The 27,079-nt window shown below is 39.5% G+C and overlaps 1 protein-coding gene across 1 annotated transcript; it reads right to left on the bottom strand.

Moving 5' to 3' along the window:
- Positions 1–20,980: 20,980 nt before the first annotated feature.
- zic1 (zic family member 1 (odd-paired homolog, Drosophila)) lies at positions 20,981–24,302 on the bottom strand. Its single transcript, XM_068304492.1, has 3 exons — positions 23,079–24,302; positions 22,456–22,619; positions 20,981–22,084 (listed from the first exon to the last, which is right to left on the bottom strand). Exons 1-3 carry the CDS (start codon positions 24,037–24,039, stop codon positions 21,887–21,889), a joined length of 1,323 nt encoding a protein of 440 aa, XP_068160593.1. The 5' UTR covers positions 24,040–24,302; the 3' UTR covers positions 20,981–21,886.
- Between the last annotated feature and the right edge of the window lie 2,777 nt (positions 24,303–27,079).

Raw genomic sequence — 27,079 nt, 5'->3', positions numbered from 1 at the left:
TAAGCCCCTGCAAAAATGTGCTGGGCGATTATAGAAAATGCTATAGAATCTAGTCATAAATCAACTAAATTTTCATGCAAATGGCCTCCTCCATGGGGCATTTATGTCGTGTGTGTATAGTGGCATCAATGGCGCATAAAAGGCACATTTTGCCTCTTAAAAGAGAAATCATTGAGACACCACAGTCCAAAAGCACACAGAACCTTCAAGGTCAAACACTGAGAAATAATAAAACACTGACACACAGAGAGACACACACACAAACACACAATTGGGAGGTAGAACAAGACTGGAGAGTCGTTAAGGCTTTTATCTTCTGGTTGAAGGAGAAAGATCCACCCGACATCCCAGAGGGTACTGATCAATCACGGCCTGACTGGTTCAAACTGTTTGTGCTGGATTCCACATCTATCACCATCCGATGGAGCGCTGTGTCCGACTACAGCCCAGAAAAAAAAAGGAGAGCACTTTCAATTAGGGCATGGCGAAATAGATTCACACCACTTGATTTATAGTGCAAGACTAATTATACTTGCCTTTTTCTGCCCATTGCAGACTGAGCCGAGACCTAGTCTCATACTTAGGGAGGTTATTGTCTTAGAGTGAATGGCAGGCAGCAAGTTTTTGCGTCGCCATGAGAAAGCTTGCGGTAATCACAGGAGGGATAAGTGCAGATTCAGCCACTGATGTTATGATAGAAAGTGAAATATACTTGTTATAGTTCACAAGTGTTTTTTTATCCCAACATTTATTTGAAGAGTAAGTTCATACCTCATAGACGACTTCATAATTTAACTGCTTAATTTCTATTACCCGGTTATTTTAATCGTGAAATTTGTTGTGATAAAATTTAACAGACTACTCCAGAATACGTTCAATTTCAGCGATGCTTTTCTTTTTTTTAAATGCATAAGTGCAGATTATGTCATTTCTTTAAATGTTGCCACTAGCCTATACCTCAGGGGAAGATAGGAGGCTTAACAATAGGTACAAGCTACTGGCGGAGGCCTGGGGCACGCTGCACCTCATGAATATCATTAGCTGTGAACTGAATTTGTATTACTTTGGGATTACATCTAACCCCATAATGCAACCTGATTGTGATTGCGAACTGGAAATATATAATAACATAATCATATGTAAAGCAAATGTAAAAATACAAATCATGTTGAGGCATTAAAACCACCCCAGTTGGTTGGTTGTCATAGAAGAAAGCAGGGAGCCCTTCCCTAGCAGAGCCATTTATATAGCGTAATTCAGTGTGGTACGAGATGTAAATGCACATAATAAAACAAGACAAGTGAATGAAACAAGTGCTAAATACACATGAGAGATATTGTTATTGCCTTAGTACCAACAACTGAAGCATTTCACTACTGTTCAGGTAAATAGTCAGAAAAATAAAGCTTCATGCTCCTTAATTTCACAATAAAATGCACCAGATGGCTTTACAACTTAATTTATCCACTAAGCACACAATTATGCACATTCAACATTTCCTCTCTTGTATTTAACACTTTGTAATCAATCCAATTAGGTGACAACTGATTGTGTCGACCTATATAACTTAAACGTCTCCCAATTAAGGTGTTTTTGTGTTTATACTCCAGTAGTTGTAGGGAAGTCTGTTGATAACCTGTGACATCTCTTTCACCCTGAGACATCCAGCAGAAGCAGAGGTGACAGAATCTGGGTGTCAGGTTGGGAATTTAGACACATTTTCCATCACTGAGGCCTCAAGGGATTTCACAGTCTCACTTAAGACACTCTGCACCTCCCAGTAGGTGCCATATCTAAGACGGGAGATGGTATATGATGGCATTCAGGCACTAGATCCTCTGATGACAAGCAATCAGGCTTTCGGAAGACAGGATGAAACTTGTTGCACCAGACTCTTGATGGTGATTATCCCTTCAGTCACTGCGATCATTTGTCAGTCAATGTATGCAAACTGTTATCTCTGCTTACAAATCAACCAACATTTAAAATGATTCCTGATCATGCAAGATCCCAATAAACCATTCATCAGAACCTTGTTATGGTTTGCTGATCTGTCAAACCACTAAAAAAAAAAAAAACCTTTCCAGAGAAATTCCACACCAAGCACAGCAGGCAGGCGCAGTTAAATAGAATTATGTGCAGAAATTGATAAATGCACAATTATTTTGCTTGTATCAATGCAAGCTTGAGCCAGATACATTACAACTATTTCCTGGTTCTTAAATGATAACATATCTCCCTATAAAGTGACTGAAATGATCACAAACCCTCAAGCACACTGTTTCAACATCCAGATTAATTTCTTTTAGCTTGCAGGAAGAAGGTTTGGATTAAGAACTCCTTCATGAAACTGACAGAAGGTTCCACTCTGATTGAATGTGAGAGCTGCTGATCAAGCCCCAGTTAAGGCCATACGATCAGGGCTGAGGTGTCACTTCAGAGCTTAGCTCCAGGCGTAAACGCCACACTCCTCCTTAAGCGAGATGAAAGAATGTTCTGCTTGATACGAACCCTCCTAAACACTCTGACGGATGTGATCGACCAACACCACCCCCCATCCCCCTCCATCCCCCCCACCCCTTCCAAAGACATGCAGTGACAACAGATGATCTGCTCAGGTAAGCACCATCTTGCTTTTCAAAGTGCTTCATGTTGCAACTCCTCATATGAGGTTGATTTCAAAGTCATCGGTAGTCTGAGTCTCGACAGATTTCCTGCCCATGCGGATATGTGGCGACGTCACGGATGTCTTGGAGGCACAGGTGATAATAGGGACCTAATCGCCGTGCTGGTTCTGCTTGTCCCTCTCAATGTCACATATCCGGATAAATACGGTAAATATCAGGAATAATGCCACTTGATCTGTTTTTGTCAAACCAAGGTCTTGGTCACATGAAATGGCTGCGAGATGAAAGGTGTAGTTTTTAACATTTGCAATTTTTAAAGCCAGTGTACTCTATAATCACCTGGTTAATGCTATTTGAATGGTTTGAGGTGGAAACTCTTGGATTAAACATGAATCTGAATGAGAAGTACTTATTTTTGCATGCAGGATGCAAAGACTTTTTAAAGGGAGGACGGCTTCTTTGAGGCTAACTTGCATTTTTCACAGACAGGTGAGCAGAGCTCAGTGCAGAGATCCAGCCTTTGTTCATGAGGAATTTGGTTGAAAAGTAATGTATTGGAAATGGAGGAGAAATAGTTTCAAGAGACTTTGGAGAATTCTTCCAGGCTAAAACATAATCAGAGCACACTGCTCAGTACCATTTCATTCGTCATGTACCAGAAAGAAATTTCAACTTACTGCCCTCACACATGCTGCAGAAAGAAGAGTCTGCAGTAGTGATGCTCTGGCTGCTGTGCAATCCTCAGCTGAATAAACACAGGGGCCATTTGTAGCTTGGCAGACCCCGAGATGTTTGTATTTCAAAGCAATCCACCTCCCTTCCTTCACTCTGGATGACCCCCTCACTCTCAAACATAAAGGTGAAGAGACCGCAGGAGCTTACAACCACCACAAGTCACCGCAATCTTCAGTAATAGGGCTGCCGCTGTTTGCCAAGAAACCCGGATGACACAATCATTGTGGTCCAAGTGTAAGAATTTACAGTTGTGAGAGCGGTAATGCAGAAAAGGAGAAAGAAAATTGAACTTTAGAGGACATTATATCAAAGGGACCAAATCAAATAGGATGAAAGAGACAGCTCTCCGATGATTAATCAGCGTAATAACAAATCTGATCTGCAAACTGGGACACAGATTAAAGTAAAAAGCAAATATTAATATTCAGGTTAATTAACAAATTACACATAATGAATCTTGATATTTGATTAGAATCTTTTCATCAAATGCTAACAGTAGCAATCCCAACCGTGTATTCTAGAAATTAAATTTACTAATTTGTTTTCCCAGTTCATTTTATTTTTATCTTGTCAGGGAACAGCGTTCTTGTACCACACATAATTTGCTGTTAGGATGTGTGGTGGGCTTGTGAAGGGAAGAGTGGTGAGTTAAATGTAACAAATGTACACTGGTATAGATTGAGGAAAGGATATTTTTATTAAAAGAGTCTTCGTATAGAGAAATACAGTAAGGATGCAATTGATTATTAAAAGCTACTTGACCCTTAAAAACAGGTAGAGGTCATGAGACACCGATGTAAGTGTCACAAGATGACTTCCAGGAAACAAAATACAATTTAAAAATCTGAAACAGTGCACTTTAGCTGCAATGCTTACGAAATAGGAATCAAATAGGAGTCGTATATAACATATATGAAAAAATAACCTTCAAGCCACCGAAGCTAAGTAAAGCAGATTAATAAATTTGTGTTGTTATTCAAAGAAGGTTAGCATAAATAAATACAGAAGAGCATACATAGCTTCTAATTATTAGTGCAGAAACATGGTTCAAGCAAATATGCTAACCTCATTGATGATACCTGGTTCTCCATTAATATTCCAATGCATTAAGGGTTAGTCTTCTAAGGCTAAATGTGGTCAGCTGTGGCTGTTTTGTATCACTTTTTCTACAGACTGTTATACAGACAACACAAACACACACACACACACGTACAAACACGCACACAGACACATGTGCAAACACATTTGTGGGGTTGGTGTATAAATTCAATATTTCACTGCTGTGTTCCTCATTGAAAAACTTCACCACAGGTAGACTGTGTGTACTCAGCTCAGGCACATCTCCGAAAGAAAATATTCTCAAGAAACAGAAGCACCTAAAACAAAAGCTGCCTTAAGAACACAATTGCATTGTGAATTCACGACCTGGCTCTTGTTTGGGTATGGTGACACAAAAGCGAGCACAGTTCGCTGTTACTGTCAGTTTAAACAAATAACAATGATACAACAGGAGAGCTTCCGGTGAATGTGAAAAACACGAAGCCCCATGATGGTTTGTCATGCATCACAACGGCCAGGACGGGCTTGGTATTAACTTTTCCTTTTGACGTGTTCCAAAAGGTTTTCTTTAACCCACAGAGGTTGAATGGGAATCAGCGGATAATAAGAAATTAAGACGTAAAGAGGACACAGGGGAAAGAGCAAGAGAGAAAGCCAGATCCTTGCCCCAGGGCTTAATGTTAGAACACAATGGCCACTGAGGCAGTAAAGGATTCAGCATTTCTTATTCGCCCCCTCCCTTAGTGCCACCTGCATTACAATTAACCTCATGGCAACCTTGAGGTCTCTGATTAGTGATGGCCTATTGTCTCCAACCCGTTAATGCTTGGCCCCCACTCTGCCCTCAGTGCACTCACATCAACAAATCAAACCCAGTTTCCGGCAGGCTCTTTCAGTGCAGAGAGCTGCCTTCTAATATGGGATGGCTATAACTTAGTCATGGGAGGCCTACAAAGAGCAGTTCTGGGTACCTGTGAGGCGAGATGACTCTGAAAAACTAAACTGTAGCATAATTTGTGTGGGGGGGTTTTCTACCAGAATGGCAGATGTCTCAATTGGTTCAAAATACACACAGGAAATCAGCAAAACATGGGTGAAAACTGGAAGAGTTACAGGACATTGCTGTTCCCTTTTGCCTCGATGTTAACTGTAACCGTGTTCTGAAAAGAAATTCTTTTTAATTAAAAAGAACTCTAACCTTTACATCGATAAGAATCAATAGAAACGAAAGGCATGGAAAGGAGGGAGCGTCCAAAGAATTAAAAGCATGCCAGATGTTGGGAGCCCCTCGAGGAATAAACCGACACATTAAACATAATATCACGTCATGCACTAGAGTGCAATCACTGGCTCTCTTTGGGGAGCTGTTATATTATGTGTTGCTGCCACAGTTTAAATATCAAGAGCTAGAAACTAATGCCCCACAGACGGTGTTGGCCCACTGAAGGGTACACTTGGGAGCTCTGGCTGCCTTGGCAGCTCCACACACAAAGCAAAGAGTGTGTTTCTATTTGTATCAAGTTCAAAAATCAACTACAAGCAGTCATATCTGATATCTTTGCGGGGATAAACATGCAATCTTTTTATTTAAGCTCGCAGGCGTAGTCTTTCCTCCCGATTCCACTATTTGCTCCGTCTTAAATCACACATGGCAGCTGCGACAAGACCAAATTATTCACACGGCATGAATAAGAAGACGAGATGCAATATTTGCGCAGGAAGATTGATAATTTCCTCACCTTTAAAACTCTACCAACATTTTGGCACCTATTATTTAAAGATAATACTAATTAGTAAAGTAGTTTGGAAACATTGGAAGTGACTTTGTCAAAACAAACAATTGTGAAATGCATATTTATCACATTAATGATGAGATGAACCAGAAGCCTGATTGATTTAGTCACTGTAACGTACAAGTTTGTTTTTTTATTGGCAGATTTGTTTGATGAAGCCGTTAAGGTGACAATTAAGACAAAAATTACAGTCATGTCCTCTTTATAATCATATGTAATTACTGTAATTAGTATTCTGTAATTATTGTAAATACTGAATGTTTAGTATTCGTGTTTCTGGTGGAGTGGGGATGAATTGTGTTGTGAAGTGGTAAACCTAAAGGTAAAGTTTCATGACATTGAGGTTACATTACAAATGCTTGGTTCAAGCATTGTGCTCTGAACGGGCTACAAATGATAAGCTTGCCAAGTACGTATGTTAAGAAAAATGTAAGTGCTGCTTTCCAGACTAACAATCATTTGTGTTTTTTAATTTTGTAAGTTTTTATTTAACACCATGTCCACAATTAGGAGCATATTGTTAGGGTGATTCTGAAAAAAAAAATCTACATTTATAACAGCTGTGCAGGTACTTATATTTAAATGATTGTCCATGGGGCGGGAGGTGTCATGTGACCTGCTATTAAATATCTGGACACAAAACACCTCTCATACCAGCTTCAGGACTTGTGAAACAATAGAGTGCAGTCTTACAAATTCATATTTCATTCATATGTCCAGGTCATTTCTGGATAATATGTGTGATTTTTTTTTTCTTTTAATTATTTATAAATTTTGTCTTAAGAAATTCAAGTAAATGTAAAAAAAAAAAAAACATCCTGGAGTAAACTAAAGCCTGAGTCTCATCCTAGCAAAGTAACAAACAATTACAGATCATATCTAGTTTGTGGCAGGAAGTAATTACGAGTTGCAGACGTGTTGCGGTGTTCTGTTGGTGCTTTCAATTGGTGCCTCATTGCTTAAACTATGCAAGTGTTACTACTAACCTTTATTTACCTTCCTGCTATTTACAGTAAATAGATGAAGACTGACGCTGAAGAGGGTGAACGGGCCAAAGCTAGAACGGCTTATTTTTGGCAAGTCAAAGGATTAATAGACAGTCGCTCCATAGTTTTGGGCAACCCTAGCAAAGAAAAGTGCAGTTTATTATTAGTGTAGTGTTGTCACCAAAGACAACAACAATGCAATGATCTGAAAAAAAGTGGCTCTTGAATCTCCGCACCACAAAGAAGCGCATACAAAATGCTCTATTGGATGCATTTTTAACTAAAATGTTAAGTAACCTCTACACAAACAAGAGAGGCAGTGGGAATATAAGTACCTAGAGCTGTTTCCTTGTAATTGCACACTTTGAATTATGTAGCTGGAAATTAGCATCAGCTTTCTTGGATCTTCTGCTGAATTCATTTATTTTATGGTGCTAAAGGCCTTTCGAGCGCCAAAGCTGGACTCTGGGGGAGGAAAGGGGCCAATTTATTCCAACTTACAGGAAAGTATTGGTGTTCTTGAGAATTTCACTTCTCTCCATCACTGTTAGCTCAAAGCCAATTAGACTGTTTTTGAATCCATGCAGTGTGTTGTTAGATGGGTAATTCAATACGATGCTTGCCTTCTGCTATTCGTGTCTTGGTTTCCAAAAATGTAATCCTCATGGATCACCAGACAAAATCTTGATTTCTGAATATAGTAACTGCCAAGTTTATAACAACTGCCCTTCCTTCTAGTTCAATAGAACATATTTGTGGTTGCAGAGAATAATTTAATAATTAACTTACATGGACTCTGACAAGTTTATGAAAAGGGGATTATACATGGATAATCTGGATGCTTTTGGTTTCAATAAAACGAGACAAATCCATTTAACTTTTAATTCTCTCTGTGTCTCTGTCCAGCTAAGCACCACAACAGTCACACCATTTATGGACTGTCCAGTGTGCAGGTGGCAGACAAACTTCTGGGGCACACCTGCCAGCCGATTCGACCATTAGACTACGCACTACCCTGTCTTCAGCCCCAATCCCCCCGAGGATGTCGCTTGCCATTTGCAGGTGCAGAGGCTGAGAAACCGGGTTAGGGTTTACTCCACATTTAGTAATAACATCCTTAGAAAACCTGTCCTTTGTCTGTGAATGGAACAACTTGGTGACTGTTTTTAACACATTGACGGGAATGAAGTTTTTATGCTTCAACTGAAACGGCACTCACAGAGCGCAAACCTCAAGCAAGGATATAAAAGTTTAAGTCACCTGAACCTCAAGCCAGATTCATTTCAGAAATTCCCATTCCAAGGAAATGTGATAAATGTTTTGGGAACCCTTTGAGATATTTCTAAAGCATAATAATCAGGTAGACAGATAAACATAATAGAAATACAACTGCCTTGGCTAAGGTAATAAATAGGTCTAGAATGTTTCAACTGAAAAGTCAGATGAGGTGACTGCGATGTCTATTACACCGACATAAAGCATTATTTCAGGATTCTGATTTTGGCGCTGGAATAATGACAGTTTAAATAAGTTCTGAAAATCATTTTTACGACTCCAAAAACACTTTCTGTCAGCTCCAAAACAATGTTTCCTTCTCCTACTGACATTATCCAGTACTAGCAAAGCTTCCACATGGCTATGACTTCACCCAGCAACCATCACACACCCAACCATATGCCGAATGTAATGGTTTAACTCTGAACCAAGTCCAACCCAAATAACACTCCTGTTAAGATTCACAGTAACAGTGGACAAACTTTTATATGATCTTCCATCATGTGAGATACAAAGTAGTAACTGGCCAAAAAATAGTGGAAGCAGTGATAAATTATATTGTCTGTACTGGAAAGACTGTCAAGATTGAGAATTATTTTTAAAAACAGGCTCTCTCTCTCTCCCTGGCATCTATGCAGGAATATAAATAGCAGGTTAACTTTTTAGAAGAATGTGTTTGTCTGGTGTAATCTTCCATAAGATTTATCAGTGTTAGTTATTGGTGAGGCTCCCCTGGGTTAGAATTCTTTATCTCTGTCATATGAGGAGATAAAATTTGATCCATCACACAATCGACAGTCGGACCCAAAGCAGATACATAAGTGAGTTTGCATATGTAATGTCTTTGAGTGTTTAACATATATAATGGAAAAATACAGATGAAAGCGCACCACTGATCTGCAAATAGAAACGATTAAAGCTTGGCCACAATGTGCTCATTCTTTGGTTGTCTGGGTATCAATACGCATCGGTAAATTCATCAATCCATTAAACTACAAAGATAACACATAAACGTTGTCTCCTTGCAAAACCAGATGTTGACTTGTTGATTTTTAGAAAGCCCTGATTCAAAAAGAAAAGTCGACACAGAACAATTTTGTTTAAAAAAAAACTTTAAGTTCATCACAAAACCATTTGCATTTGATTTAGATCACATATAAATGATTCATTCCCAGGGATGACACATTGCTGTTTTTTAGTTGCAGCTCAATTGTTTTTCTCATCATCTCCCTTATTCAAAGTGGTGTATTTATCCCAGCCTGTAAACAAAATAATCATTAGCCAGGGATGAAATGGAAGTGTTTCATCTTGGTAAAATATGATACCAGGTGAAGCTGTGTGTTTTGACAGGTCGCCACTAATTTGGTCTCTTTGTGGCAGTGGCAAATCCCAGCACAGCAGCAGGACAATTATATCCAGGTGCAAGGATTTGATTCAACAAATTCTAGGTGGATCTTTCCAGCTTGCTCCCCAACTACCATCACCACCACCCTGTGCTCTGTTGGGTTTCGTCTGGGGCCAACCTGGAACAGATGCCCTTGAAAAATCTACAGCCCCTTAACATGTGACTGAGAACCTTGTCAAAAAAAAAAAACTGAAGCACTTCCAGACACTTGAAAGTCACGATCCATGTTGTATATTATATTCATTGAGATGGCAGCAAGTGGAAACATTTCCCGGAATATTCTGTAAGATAATGGGACATGTTAATGAGCAGGGAATTGAGCCAATCAAAAAATGAGCAAAGGGTTGGAGAGGGGAAGGTCTCCATAAAAAGTGTGAGGCATATCTTGGCAGTATGTGCTGTGTCTGTGCTCCTCTTCTTCTTCTACTTCGTGTAGTCCGCCTGTCAGAACTGTTGATGCACAAGTATGATTTGGAAGCTCACACCTGGCAGGCAGAGGGATTTCAAGCTATGACAAACCACTCAAACAATGGCATGCTAAAAGGCAGAGCTTTACTCTCTTGTCGATACACACAAGTTGTGTCATAGGGCCCATAAATACACTCACTCGGGCTTTTTTTTTTTTCTACCGAGGTGATTTAAAAAAAATGTCTTGCACAACTTTGAGAAAATGTTTTGCATCTCAAGTAGGAAGAGTTTACTTGTTTTAACTCTTTAATTTTGATTTATTTTCATTTTAATGGACTTCAGAAGGGACGTTTTTAGGCAATCAGGTTTGTCCCATTAAGCCTCGCAGCTTAATTCCCTCTAAATGAAGATTACTACTTTAGATGAAGCTTATAGCGTGGCATCTTATTAAAAATGCCGGACTGCATTTTCCCCGTTCGCCGACTTCCGTCATCGCTGACACTCTACATCTCAATCCTGCAGATAACTGATTGGATTTACTCAAAACTTGGGCTGGAGAAAGTCTCACGCTGAGAGTAAAATTGACTTAGGCCTGTATTCAGAGAGAAAGATGAAGGGCATCCAGACTTATCATTCCCCATACCATATCTCCCTGCAGTCTCAATACGTTCCATGTGTTATTCCAGTTTGTGCCTGAGAATCTTTCGTACATGTGATGTCAACATTAAGCGAGGACTCAAAGTCAAGGGAGGTACAAGAGGTTGTGTCAGAAACGCTGCCAGCAGTTTATGGCTTTGGAATCTGCGTCCAGATTGATAGATGAAAGATCACCATAAGTGATAGTCAGAATAGAGACATTTGTGCGACATAAAGGGGTGAGACTGGTACGATTAAGGTAACATTTTTGCCCTTATCGTCGATTAACAGATATGAAGCTGATGCAGTATATTAACTGAAGTCCCAATTCAATATTATTTTACCTTACTTTTAATATAAAACCACTTTAATATTAAACTTCTGAGTACTTGATGGTTCTGAACACACATCACAAAGGTCAACATTTAATATGTATGTTACATGTAAATGTTGTGTGATGCTATTTTAAAGATTACCATAATTCTAATTTATGAAAAATGCAGACAGTCTAACCTGAAGGATGTGTGTAATTTCATTCCCACTGCATCCTCACCGGGGTGCTGGTTCTCAGACTTCAACCAGAACCTTTATTGGATTTAGGGAACTCCCCCTCTCATGTGCCTCCTCTACTCATGAAGTGTCCCAGTATGGAATGTCTGCATTATTACACTGCTGACAGAGATTGATGCTCCTCCAAACCATCTGCACATGCAACAGACTGCAACTCCAACAAACTTAATTGCAGAAGAAGAGGAAAAAGAGGAAGAGTAAGAAAAACACTTTGAAGAGTTACAAAATGCAGCTTCAGCTTGCGGTGTTTGAAACATATGTTTAGAAATGAAGAACAAATTCGGTTTAGCGTCGCGCATGACCGTGAAGTTGGGTCATGTTTTAGCTGAAGCAACGTTGACGCACAGAGTGTTGTAGTTTACGAGTCAACGACAAATCATCAATAGCACTCAAACTGTGGCTCCAAAAGCAGGCATGCAAATTATCTTAAAGTTCTTGTATCATTCATACATGTCTTCTAAAATATGTATTTCAAAACATTAGGGTTAAGTCAAAATAGATTTTTTTAGAAGTTGTGATTGCTGGTTTGAACCTTCACGCATCTCCTTTCCTTTCAAAATCTTTGTGACATCCATATATCCATACATATTAATATAAAGGTTGTAATTCACAATAGAAGGTGTGTTATATATAATGTACTCTTAAAAGCTCGGGGAACAAAGGCTACAGCACCCTTAAACAAAGAAACATCCTGTAACCCAGTAGGATAAACTGTTCAAACCTCACGCTATTCTGTTTAACAAGGCTGGGGATCAAAACTCTAATCCCTCCCACACATCCTTTTGGTTATAATTAACTCACAGCCCTCGATGATAACACTGTTGTATTTAAAGATATGTTTCTATGGGCTTTAATCCCAATTCGATCGCTCTTCCTGTGCCAAGAACTGAGAGGGAATGAAAAAGAGGGTGGCTTTGTCCTTTGTGTTCACTCTCTCCTGTCTTCACATCTTTCATTATCAGTCCAATACCTGATATCACAGTGTGTTTATGACCTGAGTGCATTCATGAAAACAGTGAGTTTATGTGGGTTCAGTGCATCAATAGCGTAAAAAGTAGACTCTCGAAGAGTCACTTCAGCAAGTGGTTTCTTTAAAATGAACCACAATTCATGATTATAGATGATAAATTAAGAGAAATAATTTTCATGTGAAGTAGCTTTTTTTATACTTTAAAATCTCAAATAACATCAAAACATAAACAAAATATTGCAGTGAATAGATCTGCAGATTGAAGTATTTAAGTGTATGGCAATTATTTTATGTAAGAGAGGAGGACATATTTGTTTCAAATATATTTATTTAATGAGGTTAGCAGAAATAGCTGCTGTCAAACAAACATTCCACTCGCCATTAGGTGAAGAAACATACCGCCATTTATCTGTGTGATGATGGGGGCAGCAGCTCTCTGTGAAGCGATGACAGACGGATACTTACTTTGCATAAGTTTGGAGACAACCTTTGGCGAGACGTTCAGCTGGATGCTCTTTTTGAGAACTTATCAACACTTGTCCATTAGACAGAAGCCACTGCTGTGTGTGGCTTTATACCAGATAGCTTAGCGTGGATGCAATGCAGGGGGCTGTCATATATAAGAATAAAGGGAGAAAAAAAGAAACAAGTGGCTGCAGTCATCTTGCACATTTTTACACCAGCCTGTTCGTTGGTGGGTGTAAACACACATGCAGTAAATTGGACCCATAATTATACAATCATATATGATGGGATAGTTGTAATAACATCATTAAGATTCTGTCATAAATTGGCTGCAAAGTTTCAACATTCAGTTCTCAGTTTCACAAAGCTGCTGACAACTTCCTAGTAAGACACAAACCACCAGTGAAAAATTGCTTGTGCAACGCCAACGCTGTTGCTCTGATGTGTGTTTGTCTTTTATGCACCAGAATACAGTGCTCCCTCGTTACTCGCGGTTAAAGCGTTTCAGGAACCACACGCGAATAATGAATTCCGCGATAAAGCCACAAACTTTTTGTCTTATTATTTACTGTAATTTAAACGTTTATGAACCTTCCCCATACTGATATTAAACCACCTTCAATCTGTATTACCGTTTCCCACACTCTTTAAAGCACTTTTGTGTCTCACGGAAGTCCGAGACTCACAGATCATAGCACACTTCCGGATGCCGTCAGCCAATAGAATGCGTGTACGGTATCACGTGACTGCCTCCCAAAAATCCGTGATGAGGTGAAGTCACGAGTGTTGATGTGCGAATGTGAGAGGGCGCACTGTATCTAGATTTGAGCTTTTATTCCTATCTTTTCCAATTTCTGTATGTTATTTGTTGATTAAGGTCTCAATTTTTCACAATTTGACCTTTTATGAGAGCTTGAGTTCGACCTTTCAGTGAAGTGTTTTTCTAGCTTTTTATTGCCACAAATAGCCTTGTTAGTATAAAAAGAAAATAACTTGTGAGTTTAAAAATGGAATTAAGCATAAACTATGATTAGCGGTGACAAATGTGAGAAGGAAAAAAAATATTTCTTAAAGCACCATTTCAGTCTGACAATAAAATTTTTCTATTTGCAGACATCAAATATCAGGTTACAGCCCACACATTGACCTTACCTCAAGCAAGACATAATCCCCTGACATGGCAAGCATTGAAATCAGCTCCTATTGTCATTAATTCAAAATCCCTCAACACTGTCATGCTGTGCAGGCAACAATGACACAACAAATGTGTGTGGTTTTTTTGCCTGTTGTACTTTACATATTTTTTTCCGACGTGTAAAAATTAAAACAGTGGCATTTTGACAATAAATATTTTGATGCATTTTCCACAAAGACTGGCAGTGTGAGGCTTTTGGCCACAGTTGTGCTATAATTTCCTTTGCAGGTGTAAAAAAAAAAACACTTAGTGATTAATTGATAGGGGTGGAAAAATAATAAACGGCGAACACCTGGAGCATGGAAATTTAGGCCAATCATTATCAATCAAACGGTGAGTGAGCAACGAGCAATTCTAATTAATAGGATACGCACATTGCATCGTGTTGAAAATGCATGACATTTTATTTAGAAATTGTTATTAGCAAACAAAGTGAATTATCACAGTTGTGACTGTCCGGTGGTTGTTAATGCAGAATAGATGGATTTGTTGTTCAAGAGGATAAAATGCCTGCTTTTTTTTTTTTTTCTTTTACACCTCGAGCCATCACAATCTAAACAAACAACATCAGTGCATTCAAAAATTATGTTTTAGCTCGAGGTGTGTGTATGACATTTAACGGAACAACCCTTTACTCAACATCCCTCCCACACATTTATGTAGGATCGTGTATGTTGGTAAGAAACGCCGCTGTCTCACCTCTCTGCGCTTCAGAGCTTGACTCCGGAGACCTCAAAAATAATTTAGAAGGCACCGGTTCATGCTTAATATTGTTGGAGAGGTGCGTTCGCACCAGAGCGCAGAGGTTACTGCGGCTTCTTGAAGTCATGTCACCGTGTTAGATCATCCATTCTCAACGGAACCATGTTGTATCGCTCAGTTAAATTTGATATTGTAGTATATCAGAGGCAAAAATGACACGCCAACTTGCCTACAGGAACATCCGCTGCAGACGTATCGTGCGGAGTTTTACATCAGGGAGATACAGGTTTTAGTATATCCCACTTATTATTTTGCATCTTATCTCTTGTATAGCTACAGCTCATAGTGATACCAAAAGACATTTAAAATAATCTTTATTTTCTCTTTGCTTGTCATACTTTTCATTATCATGTTGTTTTCTTTTTAACTCATAATCCTTTAGAGACTCCTAGATCTATTCTCTGCCATCATTAGGAAGCTGACACACTTCCAGAGTTCATCATGCATTCATACAAACACGCAGACAAACACACACACACTCATCTTCCACGTCTTTCCTGACTTTCCCTCACCAGTCAGGTTGTGTTTCCACCTGTGTTCTGCTGATGCAGCTGCTGAAAAAAACCTCCACTGCCAAGCACACTGTTATGATGATACCTCTCAAACCACATTTTGTTTGCCAAATTTTACTTTTAATCACCCTCTTTTTGCAATGCCAGCAATGAACACGCAGCGGAGAGATGGAACATATCGAGTGTGTTTGCAGCGATGCATCAGTCGGTGCGTTTCTCTTGTTACTGGTAGCAACTGCACGCTGGCTGCAGGCTGTCTGAATGGCTCGTGGGCTATTGCCAAGGTTAGTGAAAATGTAGAAGATGAGACAATATGTTTTTATTTCTCCTCATGCTTTCTTTAACGTGTAATACATTACAACTTGGTTTAGGATCTTGGCTCGATGACTTCAGTTTTATTCCTGAATTAATTCCAGATTCCCCTGGCATTAATGAACCCCAGCATTGCAAACACACTACTGGAGTCCATGGATGGATAAACGTGGATGTGGTTCTACACTGGACAACAGTGAACCAAGACTATTGCAACGTTAAAAGAAGTTAATTGCAAAGTAGATTACAGAATAATGCCTGGATATTAACATAAGATTGCAAATAACTGCAATTATGCAGGCACACACCAACAAACCGGGGAAATTATTCCAGTTGGTTTCATTGCACACGTTTTGTCTGAAATGATTTAATCATGAGGGAGAAAACACCAAATCCATTTTAAGTTAAATGTCTGCACTCAAACCTGCATTTACATCATCTTGTCTCTGAAAAATATGTGATAGTTTTGAGCTGGAGCCCAACAGCAAAACAGGGAACCCAAAGACAACCCAAAGATAAACTGTTCACTTGTAGAGATTAGTTTGTTAGATTGGCTGATTCATGTGTTTTATGTTAAAATATTTGACCACTGATCTGGAACTAACCAAGATATTTGAATGTTTTTGACTCTCAATCATCTGTTTATCACAGCAGCATAGCTTTTTTTTAGGCTCTGACAGTGTAAACAAATGACATTTTTCACAGACTGAAGAAATTTGTTTTTAAAAACTATATTGTAAATTAATGAAAAAGATAGGATTTAGGTTGGTTTTTTGACAATGTCGTAATAAGAAACAAGTTTTGGAAAATGCTGTTTTGTGGCAAAGAGCGGGCTTCTACGTCGATTTACAAAATGCGAGCAGTGACAAATAATTTGCTACCAATGTGAAACAGAACAATACAATAGTAAACACATTAATTGGGATGAGCAGAGAGCAGAATCAGTTCATCTTACTATAAACCATTAAAACCTTGGAGTTCATGGGTTCAGCCGTGTTTCCCTCGGGCCACCTTATGGAGCACTTTGACAAGAATGTTTATGTGGAAGGGATGAGGAGAAATCTGTCAGTGATTATCTTTTGCTGGTCATCTTCCTTTGCGAAAAACAAGTCATTATAAGATGCTTCGGATAAACAGATGTTGGCAAGCTGCTCCATAAGCAAAAAGAACCTCTCCATTAAGACAATACATTAACACACCATATGCATAGCTTTGAATAGGCTACATAAAATCAAAATGGAAGTCTGATTTCATTATAGCTAATGAATGTATCAGAATGTGTTCTAAGGTAAGGCGTAAAGAAAAGAAGCAACATTAGATAAACCATCAGTCGTCATTGTCTTTGACAGGCTATGCATACATTATTGATTACTCTAGATATTACTAATCATATTTAAGCGGTCTATTTTTTTTTTGGTCATATTAAAAGCATCAGAAAATGTGTCTGAAAGAAGTTACCCAAATTTTTTTTTAAAATATGCATTTACTCTTGCACTGTTTTACTGCACAATGTTGCAAGGGACTAAAAGCGAGATTGTCAAGTAATCTCCTGGGTTTAAATGAACGCCGAAGTGCCGCTGAGCAAGGCAGTTTGCACTTCAACTGCACAGTAACCAGCCTTGGCTGCTTTGGAGGAGCTCAGGTGTCCATCACAGTGTCGTTGCGCGTTCACGCTGCTTTCCTCGAACAAATGCGGCTCAGACGGGGACTATTTTTCCTCTCTGAGCAGTGCAGCAGTTTCACCCTGTCGCAAAGAGCTAATTGGAGTGGCCTCATTTAACAACACGTCAAAGGGGACGCGGCAACACCGTGTCAGCGCCTCCACAAATCTCCTGCACGGTCTGTGTGTCAGACACCACAACTGATGCAACGGGGGTCACCGTGAGCCTAATGCTTCACTATAACGAACCCTCTGCGCACCGGCACTGGGACCGTGATGGCGGGCTGGAGATTAATGTCCCAATCAGTGATGTGGTTAAGTAAAAGTAGGAATTCGCTCCTGTCAGGATCATCAGCAGACATTCAGGCAATAAAAAAAAAACAAGACATAATTATATATATATATATATATATATATATATATATATATATATATATATATATATATATATATATATATATATATATATATATATATATGCAGACTAATATGAAATCATATTGTATGTACATACTGTATGTATGTATATATATGTGTGTGTGTGTGTGTGTGTGTGTGTATGTATATGTATATGTACACACACATATATATATATATATATATATATATATATATATATATATATATATATATATATATATATATATATATATATATATATATATATATATATATATATATCTCTCGGAGCACACTGCAGCATTTTTTTTGTCCTTTGTGAAGACGGATGGACCTGTTCAGGAGATAAAAGCAGACTTGCACCAGAGTATAGCTCCGGTCATGTTGGGCTACACGCGCGGAAATCCACAGGCTACAAGTCAGAGGGAAACTGTTCGCAAATAATTAAGGTGGAAAGAAAGCGCTCAAATAGTACATCATAATAATTTACGATATGTCAGAGGATGTGTCAGTCGGATTTAGTCATTTAGATGGTGTGGTGTAAATATAAAGCTCGTGCCTCAGTGGGAGGTTTACACATTTAAATCATCTGATTTAATGTATTCAGTGTTTAGTTTTTGAATTTGTTCTCCTTCTTCAAAATCAAAAAGTTACATCGCCAAACGTCAAAATTACCTACTAGCACTCTTCTTATCGCCTGTGTGTGACGAGTATAAATCATTTCTGAAAATAAAAAAATAAAAAATCAATATCTAGATGTTGCATGCAAACTTCACGGTGCGATGGATTGCTCCATTAGCACGGAGTCTGGCAATGAAATCGTTTAATGGCTGCAAATACGACAGAGTTTCTTGGGGGCGTTTTTTGAAACGTCTGCGTGCCAATAAACGAAAGTGGACTTGACTTGAATTTGACCTTATTGCTTTTTGTGTAAATATATATATATATATCTGTGACGTAACCCTCTTCTCTTGAATATATGCTTAGCCGGACACCTAACAGTTAAACCAAACTGTAAATCGATTTAATTCCCACTGAGCGACGCCAACCGGCAAATTAATGGGCGCCTCTTCTTTGCACTAAACTCTGCTGCAAGTTCTGGAAAAAGAATTGCACCTTTTTTCACATTTGACAGCCGGACAGCAAAATTTACTCTGTCTCTAAAGAAGGAAAGGCTCAAAATGCCAGTAAGAAGAATCAAATCATCCAAACTCCTGTATAGCCTTTAAATAGAAAGTTTATTCTGTATTAATTTTCTACTTTTTAACATTATAACATAGCCAAATGTATTTCCTTGTGGATTCTGTTGTTTGGGTGAATAAAACAGTTATTTTAGACTTTTAAATGCGTAAAAGCAACACGAAGTGAAAGACTGAGCCACCATTCTGAGGGATATTCGATGCGCAGCTAAGCTGCAGAGTGTCTACCTTGGTAACACAAACGTCAGGCTCGGTTTACTGCTCGCAAGTGCTGGTGATAAATATTCATGATGCTGGCGCCTGCGCTTTCCCGGTATGTGAGTGTTTGTCATCTCCAGACTTGAGCGTAAATACATTTAAAGTGGATGTTTTTCCTGCGCTCCTGTTTGATTTGGAGTCGCCATCAGAAATATAGAGACGCGCCGCAGTCTGTTGTCGACGACTCTTTTGAAGAGCCTCGACACCACTGTATAGGTTGAGTGAAACGACTGAAGCATGAAGAGGGAATAAAACAGCAATGTCAATGTCCATGCTCGGTGTTGGCACGTTAAAAGAACAGCGTCTGGGTATTTGGGTCTAAAATATTAGATTTTCTCTCTCCACCAGAAACACGCAGGGAAATATAAACGAGGATAATATATAAACTCAAGTCTGTGTCCATAAGGAGGCAATTAACCATCAATCCGTGGAAGCAGTCTCCGACATCACTGGCACTGAGTGAATTCTTTACCATTGAAGTTTTTGTTTTTTTCAAGTTCACATGATGAATAAATTGTCTTTTACGCGGATTAAACTCTTTTTCTATTTGTTTTACAGGCATTAATAAATATGGGGCACCCCAACGTCGAGCCGAGTGTGCGTTTTTAACATATTTTTTTAAACTATCCGTACTTTCAGTTATATGTGAGCATTTCTTTTCCACTATAAAAGCTGCAAAGTGCCACCACAAACGAATTCACACAGCGTGGAATGCGTCTTTTCTCTATCAGGAAAGCATCAGCACTGGAACCTAGATAGATAGTGTTAAATAGAGTCGAAAAAGTCATTTTATTACCATCCTTCATTTATCTCCAAATTTAATAGTCCGTGAAAAGAAAATATGAATACATTTCAATACATTTCAACAATTCATCTGAAGATGGTGGGAGTCCTGAATGTGCTTTTTTATCTTTTATTTTTGCTGATATAAACGGAGACGTGCACGCCCGCACACACACACACACATACACACACACATACACACACACACACACACACCTTTTGCGCTGCTACTGTGTACAGATTCTTTTTAAGATTAAAATCGGTTGTTTTCGGGTGTGCTCAGCACTTCTGACAAAGCTCCAGACTGACAGATCGTGGCTCCGTGCGCACTGGCAGTGTTAACCATGATCACTGGCGGCTGCTGATGTGATCCCTGCCTAATGGGGCGGTCAAGCAAGCTGCAGCCAGGAACAATGAGGGGCCACATTGACTCCTCAGCACTCCCTAAATCTATGAAATCCGACAAACGCAGGAAAGGAAATAAATTAGATTTGAAAATTAGATTCCCGAGCAATTAAGTAACGCAAACTATTCCGGCTTAGACTGAGGAACAACCGCCGTGATTAATCGATTTAATTTGCACATTACTGCAGGGCAAAGTGTTGCATGTTAATTTTAATAAACAGAAGATGCAGAAGAGGGAGTGATATCACTTATTACTGACTGTCAGGGAAGTTGCGACAGTGTGCGTAAAAACATACTTTTTAGCTTGCTGATCTCTCTCATACACACACACACACACACACACACGCACATACACAGTAAAGAGTTAAAATTGTTCAGCTAAACATGCACTATTTTTCTTTTAAATTCTCATGATATATTATAGGAGCAAAAAAACAAATTAGCTGCAACAACCAGTTCTGTTCCTGGTGAACCCTAAGTAAAAGGAACCCATTAGTTTCACACTGCATTGCAGTAAGAACACCAAATGAAACCAACAACCTCCAAGTCGTTGTGTTATTGTATTTTTAATGCTTTAATATAGTACGAAATGTATCCAAACATTTTTTTGTAAACTAAATTTTACATACGAGCGCATTTCTCCATAAATACCGATCATTTCTAACATGTTACCGGTCCTTTACATGCGGATAAATATGGAAAATTGAGCTACTTACATGTAATAATACTTCCTTTCAGACAAAGCAATTGACAGAGTTTTTATATTTATCACGTACATAAACAGATTGACACGGAATTTCAGGCTTTCACTACACGATTTATCGACATGACATTAAATAACAACAATGATACTGTGCTACTCAAACTGGACCTTGGACGAAAATGTTGCACTGAATAGGCTACAAAAGCACATTAATACTAAGAGTCGGTTAGGTCGACGTGTAGACTGTAGTAATACTGAATAAATTCACATTTGGTTCACAACTATAACATTCTTTTCAATGAAGTCTATTCATCGCAATATTCTTAAAACCTTCTCATTTCTCCATATATCTAGGGACCACATTTTCACAAATTCCCTTAAGCTGTGATAGAACTATTTACAAAATAAAATATTACATTTTTCCAACTTGGTGAAATCCGTATGTACAAAAATTTTCAGGCCCGCAGATAGCATGCTTTTTGAGATCTCTCTCGAGAAAGTCTCTCAGTAAAAATAAAGAAATATTGAAGGGGGTGGGTTGGGGTGGGGTGGGGGGGTTAACTCGTTGTCTGTCCTCGCCTCCTTTTTGTCCTGCTCTCTTTCATTCACATTAAGACAGCCTTTAATTGATCTTGTCGGCCTCTTGTGTTTTCTCAGTCCATGTTTCACTGGCTGACTTTATAAAGTCTTTTATTCCAAGCAGTTCTTTTTTTTTTTTTTTAAATAGTCTTTTTTCGCTTTCTTTTTTTTTTTTTTTTCCCAAAAACATTTACACGTACCATTCATTGAAATTTGACGACAGCGTGCTGTGGCTGGTCGTGTGGTGCACTGCTGAGGCTGCTGGTGATATGGAGCTGCTGCTCTGGTTCTCTGTTGATGGTGATACTATGGTGGGAGGTGTGGAGGACTCGTACCCTGAACTGGCCGCTGGAGATGGTTGCGGTCCCGGATTGGTGGATTCGTGAACCTTCAGTAATAAGAAAAAATGTTTTTTGAAAAAGAATCTTGCACGAATGCTGTTGGTCCTTGTTTTGTTTTGTTTTTAAATGCAAATACACAACATCAGAACTGAATGAAAATCCTAACTGTCTGCAAAATGTCTAAACAAAGCATATCTAAAATATTAAAATTGAAAGATTTTAATTTCATTTATCAGTTTAAAGAAATAAAAGAATCAAAGAAAATTTACTCATATTTATTTCTGCAATAAAAACCTCACATTTAAGAATATTTTTATTCTAAATTCCAATCTCAACAAGCTGCACAAAACCACAAATTTTTATTATTCTTCTGAGAAAGGTGTAGAAAAAAATAAATAAAAAGCCAGCGAGGTTTTACCTTCATGTGTTTTCGGAGGGAGCTGGGGTGTGTGTAGGACTTGTCGCACATTTTGCAGAGGTAGGGCTTGTCCGACGTGTGGACGTGCATGTGTTTCTTGCGGTCACTGCTGTTTGCAAACCGCCTGTCGCAGCCGTCAAACTCACACTTAAAAGGCTTCTCACCTAAAGACAAAAAACAATACAAAGTTTAAAATGGGATTCAAAAAATCGGATTTTCTATGTGATTTTATTTCAATAAGATTCCAAACTCGATAATAACAAAATAAATAAATAAAATATAAAAGGTGCAGGCTTCATTCTGCTTCTTTTTTTTTTTTTTTTTTTTTTTTTAGAAAGACAGCTGCTTTGCAGACTGCAGATGAATTGGATTCAACCCCAGGAAGCGAAATTAATTAAATGTTAACACACATCACACATTTTATATAAAACAAGAATGGATTTTTTTTTAAAAACCACGTGAAATATTTTCTGTTGACAACTGCGTTGAATCACATGCCAGTATGGAGAGCCCATCAGCTGCCTAATAAATAATAGTAAGCCGGATCGCATGCAAATTTTTTGGATGGGACATTGTCAGCGTGAATTTGGAAGTAAAAAGCGGTCCGTCTGTGCGGATCTTACCGGTGTGAGTCCTTTTGTGAATTTTTAGATTTTCCGATCGAGCAAATACTTTGCCACAGCCGGGGAAGGGACACGGAAAGGGCTTTTCTCCGGTGTGTACTCTGATATGATTTACAAGTTTGTATTTGGCTTTGAATGGCTTCCCTTCTCTGGAGCAGTCCTCCCACACGCAGACGTGGTTCGTCTGCTCCGGTCCACCGACGTGCTCCACCGTCAGATGGGTGACCAGCTCATGCATCGTGCTGAAAGTTTTGTTGCACGACTTTTTGGGATTTGTCAGCTGCTCCGGCTCGATCCACTTGCAGATGAGCTCTTGTTTGATCGGCTGCCTCATGTATCGAAAGAAGGCCCCTGCTCCGTGGTGTGCGGCCATATTCATGTTCATAGGGCCGTAGCCGTGCAACTGGGTCGAAGCGTAATGATCGGACCGCGGGCTTGTAACGTGGCCGTACTGGTCTGCTCGTCCGTACATGTCCCCCGAGAAGCCCAGCCGCATCTGGCTGTTGACCACGTTGGAAGACGCGTGGGTCGCCGCTTGCTCGTGGAGCCCCGGGAAGAGCAGGTGCCCCGCCGCATCTGAGTGTCCGTGTGGCCCTGCGAAACTCCCGGAGGCGAACAAACTGTGCTGCGCTCCGGTGGCATCCCCGAATCCTCTATTTCTGAAGAGAAAGTCCCTGGTGGAGTTGAAAGCAGCTGTGGAGTAGGAGCCAACGTGGGTCGGGTGGTGGTGGTGTCCCAGGGCGGCCGCTGCGTAACCGGGTGTCTGGGAGGAAAACGCCGTTTGTCCGGAGCCAATATCGTGGGAGCTGTGGTTTATTTTGAAGGCGCCCATCCCATCAGCGAACGGATTTATCCCCAACGCCACTTCTCTCTCTGTGACTTCGCCTGTTGAGTGATGCCGCGAGGAGCCGAAAGTAGTGACTCCTATGGTGGGATACTGCGGTCCTGCGTCCAAGAGCATCTTCAGTCTAGACTCGCCGAGACGACTGAGAGCAGAAATCACAAAAACACGCGCAGATATTCTTCCTCCCCCTCTTGTCTGTCTGTTGGACCTCACCCGACTGAGCAAACTCTCAAATCCACAGATTTTCTGTTTACTTTTTAAGACGCGAGGAATTCCCTTATACCGCTCATCCGATGCACATGCAAAATCATGTATACATGCAATATTGTCTTTTGCGGTTTATCTTCCTGTGGCGCAACTTTCACCTCCTCAGTCAGGCGGTGAGCTCTAGACTGATAGTCGCAATCATTCCTGCAGATAAATGAATTGAAAAGACAACACAGTCCAGCCCTGATGAATGGGAGAGGAGGGGGGTGGTCATGTGGCTACGGAGCTGCGCTCTGATTGGCGGAGCCCCTTTCACCCCAATAAAATCCACTCACCAAATAACAATTGAAGATGCAGGGCCCACACTTCTATTGGCCTCTTTGCATCATCAATCCCAGATATTGTGAGATTGCTGACTTTGAATTTGGTTAAAAGGCTGAATAACAGCAAAACAAAAACAAAAAAACAACAACAACAAAAAAACACGAAAGTTGAGAAACACAAGTCGACAACTGACCTTGTTGAAAGTCAGCGCACGCTTTGCAAGCCGCGCGAATTGACTGTTTATAGATGCAAATGCGTTGTATTGTCTTTGTTTAACATGATTTTGTTGACGGATAAAAGCATCTGGGGGTGTAATTGGTGACGTTTTTGCACAATTAACCACTTAGACGTTTTCTATCTGTTCATCTATAATCTGTGTATCTGACACGAGCTCGATAAACAACGAAAACAATGCAAAATGGATATATTATCAGTTTGTTCTAGAGAGACTGGGATGCAGTGTAGCTTTACGGAATTATGAGGTGGGACACCAATGCGCGCCAGGTCCGACGAGCTTTACGTCTTTTCTCAGGAAACCTCGTGGGAACGCCTCGTGTTTGATATGAAGTCATCACTCCCTTTTAATGCCGGTTATTGTCAACTCATCTATTACATTTTGAAAGGCATCCACGTAACATCTCGTTGTCTGGCTGGAGCAGCGCGCCCCGTGTGTTTAACAGCTCTGTATCCTTTGAGCGCAACGTTTGTGCGTCCACTGGAGCTCACACCGGTGCAACATCTGTGCTTTAGATTTCCACATCAGCGCGCTCCCCAGCAGCACCCCACGTTCATAAAGGTTACCTTGAATACATAGGCCAGTATTTAACTTGGATGCACTAAAATGTATCCATCAATATCTGACTTAACTCGTGCAACTTTTCTTTTTTTTTTTTACAAGCCACTGGTGCATAGCTTTTGTGTTAAACGTTGTGGGTTGTTGAAGTTATCAAGTGGGATTTGCGGCACTCTCCGCAGGAACCTGCGGCTGCTGGAGTTCAAAGTCACATACACAGACCTTACCATACGAATAACTAAATGTATTCTTGACTTTTAGGTTAGTTTCTGCAAGAAATTTCCCAACACAGTCTTGGGGTCCAAAGCAAGAGCGAACGTTTTGTTATTCTTGACTTTACAATAGACCTACAACGTTACCCGATATTACAGCTTGGTCACACTCTGTTGTGCAAAACTTGAAGGAATCCTTCAACAGGTGGAGGACGATAAGGAGCCAACCTAATGGTAAATCGCTGAAGGAGTCAAACTGGGGGTCACATACTCAGACTTGCAACAACTGAGGCCAAATTGGAAATAACTAGATAGGCAAGAGAATTGTTAGAATTCTGCACAGTGTTCCAAGTGTGTGTAAAGTGTCTCTGCGTCAAAATGATCTTTAAATATTTGCCTTAAAGAGGAATCCTAATTAAAAGGCCAATAACCATTTAGTGTCATGATCCATGCTGGAGTCATATAGGATGTAAAATGGTTAGCTGGAGCTGTTTGGGACTCACAATGAAAGCTACTAAGTCAAAGCAGTGTTTTATGAGACACTCTGCAAAATTCACCTGGTCGCGGGACATGACTCTACTTATTCTCTTCCAAGAGTGACTGCATGCACAACTTGGACCAGAAAGAGCACTTTCTACATTATATTTGCGCTGCGATGCATTTGAAGGCTACAGCTGTGAGCCACATGTACCCCATGCGTAAAGGCTATTTAATAAACATCTTTTGGACCCGTCAAGCCTCAATATAGTGACTCAATTTCTAACGTGCTGTTTGTGACGCTGTCATTAACGATTCTGACAGCTCAATTCAAAGAAACAACCGAATGAGTATTGAATATTTTTCCCTTACAAAATCAGAGAAAGGTGAGTGAGTGCCTTGTTATTAAACAGATCCCTGAATTTTTTTATGGTTCAGAGCCGAAATGAATACATTCAGTCATCCAAAAACTTGATTTCATGACCACAGCCGCAGATGAGCGCATCTGGCGATTAATGGTAAAGTCTAAATTATTTATTTTCGCAATAGAAGTTAAATAACCAATGCAGTCATCGCTCCACGTGACTTTTAGGTGACTTGGTAACAATTTATTTTTGTCAGCAAGGACAAAGATCCCGCCAACACACATGAAGTTTTAAAAACTTTAAATAATAAAATAAATTTAAGTTGACATTAAATATTAAATTATGAGCGCGTTACCATAATAGGACAAAATTTTATGCAGTGAAAAATGTGAACCTTTCTGTTTGCTGCAGGTACGTGACACACTGCTGGACTACAGTCGTGACTATAATCCAATGAACAGTGATAACCTATCCATTTTGACATTTTGGAATTTTTAAACACTCATTTTCATCAAAGAAACATTCCTTTAATTAGTGTTCATTTAAAGTGGCAAATAATTAGTTCCACATGTTATTACTCATCTTTCTTTTAAGCTTTCAGCCAAAAAACCCCCAAAACTAGACAGTAATCTCTGTGATAACGTTCTATAGCATAGTAATAGATACTTACAGCATATATACGTTTTATTTTGAATACGACACCTCCTCCTGTGACCCCCATCTGCTCCCGTCCGGGTCTAAAGCAAAATTACCCCGGATCATAACAACAGGTCCTGTCC

This window comes from Antennarius striatus, chromosome 20 (genome assembly GCF_040054535.1).
Source record: "Antennarius striatus isolate MH-2024 chromosome 20, ASM4005453v1, whole genome shotgun sequence".
Lineage (NCBI taxonomy): Eukaryota > Metazoa > Chordata > Actinopteri > Lophiiformes > Antennariidae > Antennarius > Antennarius striatus.
This window is presented reverse-complemented; position numbering and strand designations above follow the sequence as displayed.